The sequence below is a fragment of the Primulina huaijiensis genome, chromosome 5, assembly GCF_012295235.1.
Source record: "Primulina huaijiensis isolate GDHJ02 chromosome 5, ASM1229523v2, whole genome shotgun sequence".
Classification (NCBI taxonomy): domain Eukaryota; kingdom Viridiplantae; phylum Streptophyta; class Magnoliopsida; order Lamiales; family Gesneriaceae; genus Primulina; species Primulina huaijiensis.
In genome coordinates, this window is record NC_133310.1 from 15,538,786 (window position 1) to 15,545,837 (window position 7,052).

The 7,052-nt window shown below is 35.8% G+C and overlaps 1 protein-coding gene across 1 annotated transcript; it reads left to right on the forward strand.

Annotated features, from left to right (window-relative positions):
* Nucleotides 1–2,623: 2,623 nt before the first annotated feature.
* On the forward strand, nucleotides 2,624–4,773 carry LOC140976675 (small ribosomal subunit protein eS6-like). Its single transcript, XM_073440928.1, has 6 exons — nucleotides 2,624–2,743; nucleotides 2,829–2,893; nucleotides 3,643–3,700; nucleotides 3,806–3,914; nucleotides 4,003–4,275; nucleotides 4,371–4,773. Exons 1-6 carry the CDS (start codon nucleotides 2,738–2,740, stop codon nucleotides 4,610–4,612), a joined length of 753 nt encoding a protein of 250 aa, XP_073297029.1. The 5' UTR covers nucleotides 2,624–2,737; the 3' UTR covers nucleotides 4,613–4,773.
* Nucleotides 4,774–7,052: the final 2,279 nt, after the last annotated feature.

Below are 7,052 nucleotides of genomic sequence, written 5' to 3' on the forward strand. Positions count from 1 at the left end.
GAATCCGTTCCCCGATATTTGTGTATGTACTTTATGACATCCATTCAATGTATTGACTTTAAGCTATGCTGCATCATTCATTATTGTCCTTTTATCGGACAATTGCTGTTACCCTTGTGCAAAGCTGGAATCTTTCTACGATCTACGAACCGGTCTGCTCCAAACTGATGCTCTGAACTGGTCATTCAACCGATCTTGAACTGGTCTGGTATCAGTTGGCTCGTCAGCTAGACGGATTTCACTGATTCAGTTGATCTGGTCTTCGATATATCAGTTGGACTGGTTCAGTTTTGGGCAAGCAGTTGGCACTTTCAGTTTGCATTTTGATAGCTTCAGTTTTAGCTTTGAACTGATCAGTTCAAAGCCTGATCAGTTTCAGCTTTCTGTGCATTAAGATAAACTTGTTAAAAACAAAATAACAAGTTTTGTTAACATCAAAATCAAGATTACATATATGAAATGTTCCAACATGAGATATGTATGATTTTGATGGCTCGGGGTCATATGCACCTACAATTATTATTTCTCTATTTGTTGGATTATATTGAGTGTCTGGTCAATGATAGTGATAATGGATGAACTATTATCATAGCCTGTGTGGATTTGGATCTATGTTGATGATGCACATACTTTTGGGGATTTTATATCGACGTTTGAGCATCTTGGCCCGCATATTGGATCAGAACATTGACTGCAGTATGTTGGGGTCCTCCGACTGTTTAGCTAGTAGATGTGTCATGGCGACGACCATATTGGCCTGACTTCATAGGATTGGATGTGTTCCTTCATGTCCTTTTGTAATTGTTTACTACATTGCGTGGACCTCGGGTGGCCATGCCTATTATTGTGTCTGTGTCGGCCGCCATGTAGCATCATATGCATGCAAAACACGATGCATTGATAGTTTGCAGAGCTATTGCATGTTGGCATTCATGTGGTAGTACTGTGTAAGTTGGATGAGTTTTTATTTTAAAACAAATTGATCTCGCCTAGAATGACCCAAAATAGGATTAACAAGATAATTTTTTAAAATCAACCACATATGTGATTAATTGTTAATAAATATGTGAGATTATCTCGACACGTCACAATAATATTTTTTTGTGGAATTAATTAATTACTTAAAAAATATTAATATATATATAAATAATTTATATATTAATTTATTTGACAGATTAAATTAATTACACATGAGTAAGATTAATATTTTGATTTGTAATTATATTTTTGGTGGAATAAAATATTTGAGACTAATAAAAAGTAGAGAATATCATTTTTAGAGTAAAATTTGAAGTAGGCGAGTTGGAGTTTGTTTTGTATTTTGCTCAAAATCTGCATTAAAATAGTGCAATAGTTGGAAAGAGTGTCAATCGGGTCGGGTGTAGGGATGTCAATGGGTAGGGTATGGGTCGGATTTTATACATTCATCCCCATATCCATTTATTAAATTCATCCCCATACCCATCCCCATACCCATCGGATTATCGGATACCCATACCTTATCCAAATACCCAATTATCATATATAATTGAATTTTTTCAAATTTAAATTGTTTCAATGAAGTTATGAATATTTAAAAAATTATTTAAATGAAAAATAAGAAAAATTATTCACGCTTTATAATAAGTATATATATACACACACATAAAACTCCAAAAATCGGTGGATTGACTGATGAATCTTTAATATAAATAAATATAATTACTATATACATACATTTACATATATATATTTATATATATTAATTTAAACGGGTATTCGGGTCGGGTGTGGGTCGGATTATATCAAACCCGCCTCCATACCCGAACCCGAAAATCTCCATACCCCGATTACCCAATTATTTAATCGGGTCTAAAAATCCCTCCATATCATCTTCTATTCGGGTCGGGTATCGGATCATTCAACGGGTTCGGAGGAAATTGCCATCCCTAGTCGGGTGGGTCGGGTTTCGGGTCAACCCGCGAAATTTTTTTTTAAACCCGAACCCGAAGCAACCCGAGAACCCCCAACCCGAACACGAACCCGTCTAACCTGACTCAACCCCTCTAACCCGCATAACCCGAATTTAATTTATTTTTTTAAAAAAATTAATGAAAAAATTCGAAAAAATAAAAAATAATAATATTATTTTAATTTAAACACATAATAACAAAATTTCCGATTTAAATTTGAAAGTTTAATTGTAGAAAATTAAAATTATATTTACTAAATCAAATAAACAATTGTTAAAAAAATAAAAATATACAAAATATATTTTAAATGATGAAAATTTATCATATAAATATACAATAAATTTTGTTCAAACATACAATATATAAAAATATAGGTAATATTTTTTTTAAAAAAATTTCGAGTCAACCCGCGACCCAACCCGAAACCCGTCTAACCTGGCACTTACCCGAACCTACCCAACACGAACCCGAAAAACCCCAACCCGAACCTGATTTTTTTCATGTTAGGTCGTGTCGGGTTGACGGATCGTATTGCATTTTGACACCCCTGCTTGTTTATGTAATTCTAAAAATAAGTTGTAAAATAAATTCAAGTTTATAGAAATGTCAAGCCCAATCCGTTTCGGGCCATCTAAATGAAGCCCGGTCCATAAACTCTCCTCGGTGCACATTATAGATATATATATATATATACACATATATAGTATGTACAAAAACCCTAAATTTGTTGAAGAGAAGAAGCGTTCTCAGATTCCGATCTCTGTGCCCTTCTCAGCTATCACAAAATGAAGGTCTTTCTCTCCCTTTCTGTGATGTTTATATATCTGTAGAATTATTTTTGTTATTTTTTTCTTCATTTTCTGTTTAATTTGACAGTTCAATATTGCGAATCCGACAACTGGATGTCAGAAGAAGCTTGAGATTGACGATGACCAAAAACTGTATGTTGTGGTTTTACATTTATTTTTCAACCTCAATTGCTATTGTTGATTTATTTTCGGGTAAATTATATAAGTGTTTGAAGATTGTGGTTTGTATGGCATTCCTTAGCTAATGTTGTCTTTATCTCTGTTAATTTGTATTTGAAGCTGATTAACACACGGTTGCTTGAGACAGTTGTATTGACTGACTCGTTGATCGCTTTTGAAATGCGGGGATAAGCACAGGGGCTGATATGTCGGCACCTAGTTGTATTTGATGTTTGAAGGAGGGAGAGCTAGGTGTAAATCACTGATGATCTGGAAGGATTTGCATATTGTGTTGCGATATTCTTTGTTACCTACTGCGACATTGCTGGTTACGCCAATATTTATTGTTTATCTGCTCTATAAACTGTTTATTTCATGGCTCTTGCATTTCCTCCGTGTGATTTTCATTGGACTCGTGGATTAGGGGAAACAGTACCCATCTCTGAAAATGATTAAATGACACGATGTACATTAGTAAACAACTGGATATAAATGGTCAAATTGGTCTACATTATTTGTATATGTTCTCGAATGGGTTGATTTTACATTGGAAATCCGCATCTGGAAGCTCAAATATCATCTGGTTACATGGTTTTTTAGTCATTTTGCTGTCTCAAAGTCGCCATGCCAATCTAGCCTCAGAATATATAAGTTCGTTCAGCTTAATGGATAATTATCTCATTCATAAGAAAATCTTAGTTTCTTCATTCCCAAAATTGCAGCCGGGTGTTTTGGGACAAGAGGATCTCTCAGGAGGTTGTCGGTGATGCCCTGGGTGAGGTATGCTAATTTTTTCATTGGAAGTGAATTTCGCTTGTTGAGTTTCACCCATGATCTATGTGATAGGGTTCGTTTTAATGATGAACATCACTAATTATTTTACAGGAGTTCAAGGGCTACGTGTTCAAGATCATGGGAGGTTGTGACAAGCAAGGTTTCCCAATGAAGCAAGGTGTGTTGACACCAGGCCGTGTCAGACTCTTGCTGCACAGAGGTATGTAGAATTATTTGGATGGCATTTCATACTTAGTTTCTATCTTTATCTTTTTTACGAGACCTGCATTGCATGTTTGTTTAAACAGGTACCCCATGCTTCCGTGGATACGGTAGGAGAAATGGAGAGCGCAGGAGGAAGTCTGTCCGTGGATGTATTGTTAGCCCTGATCTCTCGGTGTTGAACTTGGTAATTGTTAAAAAGGGTGATAATGAATTGCCTGGGTTGACTGACGTAGAGAAGCCAAGGATGAGAGGTCCAAAGAGGGCTTCAAAGATCCGCAAGCTCTTCAACCTTTCCAAAGATGACGATGTCAGAAAGTATGTCAACACTTATCGCCGAACATTCACCACCAAGGCTGGTGAGATACTGTGTCCATTTTCTCTGATAGCTCTTCCAGATAATTTAAATTTTACGCTTTGACCTTTTAACCTTGTGTTCTTGGGTACAATACAGGTAAGAAAGTCAGCAAAGCTCCTAAGATTCAGAGGTTGGTGACTCCCTTGACTTTGCAGAGGAAGAGAGCTAGAATTTCCGACAAGAAGAAGAGAATTGCTAAGGCCAAAACCGAGGCTGCGGAGTACCAGAAGCTTCTTGCTACTCGATTGAAGGAACAAAGGGAAAGGCGCAGTGAAAGCTTGGCTAAAAAGAGGTCTCGACTCTCTGCAGCCTCGAAGCCTTCCGCTGCTGCTGCTTAAGCAAATCTCTAGGTAGCAATTCTTGTTACAAGTTGAGTTGTGTCGTGGTCCAGTGCCATTTCGGGTTTATGCAATTGAAAGTAGCTAGAATGGTCTTTTTCCATGTGTCATTGCTCTGTTGTTTCTCACCATCGATTTTGGGATATTATTGGTTTTGTTGACGTTCATCGCTCTAATAGGTAGCGTGAATCAATAAGTTAAATCAAATAATTATACTTTCATCATCATCATTATTATTTTCATTATTATTCATAATTTTATTGTTAATACTAGCTATTTTTGCCCCTTGTCGTTTTTTAAGTCAATTATATTTTTAGAGTTAAGTTGGAAAATTTATTTTATTTGAAATTTTGACTTCGTTTATGTTCATCATGTTCCATATGTCTAATTAAAGAAATATTTGAATTAAAATAAAGAATTGAAAGGATCCAACTAATCATTCGTGGTTGTCTCACGAAAATTCGTAATATTATATTTTTATAAATCGTTCATGATTATTGGTTTTGGAACTGGTCCGACCGACTATTATTCATTGTCTCACGAAAAATTAAAAATATTATATTTGTATAAACCACATGTGTTTTCGATGACCTTTCTCAATAATTTTTAACTGAGGATGATAATTTTCTTCACAAGTTTGGGGCTTCACGGAGAAAACCAAAAACGGGGATGGGGCTCTCTAATTTTTTCGGGTTTGAGTTTGGGTTCGGCGATTTTTTTAAATCTCCAATGTAGTTCGGGACGGATATGTGATTACTATCTCCATCTTCGAACTCGTCTCGAAAATAATATAAATAATAAAATAATAATATTATTAGTATTAATAATATAATTTTTAAAATATTAATATTAATATTAATATTATCACTAATAATAATAGATAATAATAAGTTTTGGTTTGAGAAAATCTTCGAATCCGTCATCGTCTTGACATATTAATATTTTTGAAACGAGGATGGAGATGGGGATGAGAAGTTGATCCCCAAAGTTTCTGGTTATGGAATTCCCCGAAACCGAAAAAGCGGAGATCGAGACGGGTATGGAGCAGAGATGGAATTCGGAGACGAGAATGGTCCCGTCTCGACTCGTCCCATTGCCATCCCTAGTTTTAATATACATCCTATGGGCTGTGATGATAGGATAAGCTTGAGCTATACTCATGAATTAGCGCTAACAAGAAGTAAATGAATTAATGAGCTGCAAACCATCCGCTCCCCCTCCTCAGCTTTTACTGGCGGAGGCTTTTTCTTTGCTCCTCGCTGTAACCAAGCATCAACTGCTCCTCGTTTTTGGCCGACTTATTATGTCACCCGAGATCCAAGTCAACACCGACAAAGATCTCTTGATTCCTCACACGATTAGTGTTTTCGGAATAGGACCGGCCGATCGGAGTTGAACCGATGATCAGACCAATCCGAACATATGTAAAAACCCAAAAAAAGGTTTAACTTGTAAAATCCAGCAAGAACTATAAAAACTGGAAACTGGACGTTTGGTCAAAACCGTCAGAGTCTGTAAATTTATTAAGAAGTTCATTTCTGATCCCCAAAACCAAATATCTGCCACTTTCGTCGCCCGAAGCACCACCGCCTACTTTTCGGTATAAAAAATTGACACTATATTTGGAGAGCTCTCGACTCCTGCTTTCTACTAATACCATCTATTGGATGAAATCTCGACTCCGAAGATATCGTCATCTTCGCTGTTCGTTTCTTTTTTTCATCAACTATGCATTAACTTTCAATATTTTTTTTAATGATCAAAAAAATTATGTCTTTTTCTGACTTGTGCCATCAGCTCAATGTCACTGAACATTGACCTTGTAGAAAGCAGCTTAAGTTAGCTTAGGGAGGATTTTGGTAGATAAACTATTAATAATTCCTCATCGTCAAACATAACTTTCCCTTTGCTTCACATTTCTCCAAATATTTGTTTGAGTTCTTTAATATTTTAGATTTTCCAAAAATATTATCAATCTTCATAATTATGATATGTGACATTGTTATATATATCGAGCTTGTTATTAAAGACATATAACCCAAATACATGCAGCTACACAAAGTTTCCACCATATAAATCATGTTTAAGATAATTGATTTTTTTTATTGCTCATCATACTTCCGTAAAATAAATTGAACATTTCGCCTCTTTGATCGGAACACCGTCGGGTTGTATCCACCGGGTTTTACAGACTACTCCTCACACTCTAACCACGAGCAGTCGCAATAGATGGTTCAAGGCGTAGATTCCTTCAACATCACCTAGCATAGCCCTGTTTCGTTTCTTACCCCAAGATGTATAGAAAAGTAGTTCAATTTGAAAGTAATACATTAAAGGAACAATAAGCATTGATATTTTTTATTCAAACATACAATTTATTAATACATGGCAATATCTTGTAGAGGAGGAGACACTTGCTTAGTTACTTCTAGTAGCCGAA

What these genes read in the sequence shown, in the direction of transcription:
- LOC140976675 (XM_073440928.1), top strand. An exon ending in TCGGTGATGCCCTGGGTGAG is followed by an intron (nt 3,701 to 3,805) that starts GTATGCTAATTT and finishes ATTATTTTACAG; the next exon opens with GAGTTCAAGGGCTACGTGTT. An exon ending in AACATTCACCACCAAGGCTG is followed by an intron (nt 4,276 to 4,370) that starts GTGAGATACTGT and finishes GGTACAATACAG; the next exon opens with GTAAGAAAGTCAGCAAAGCT.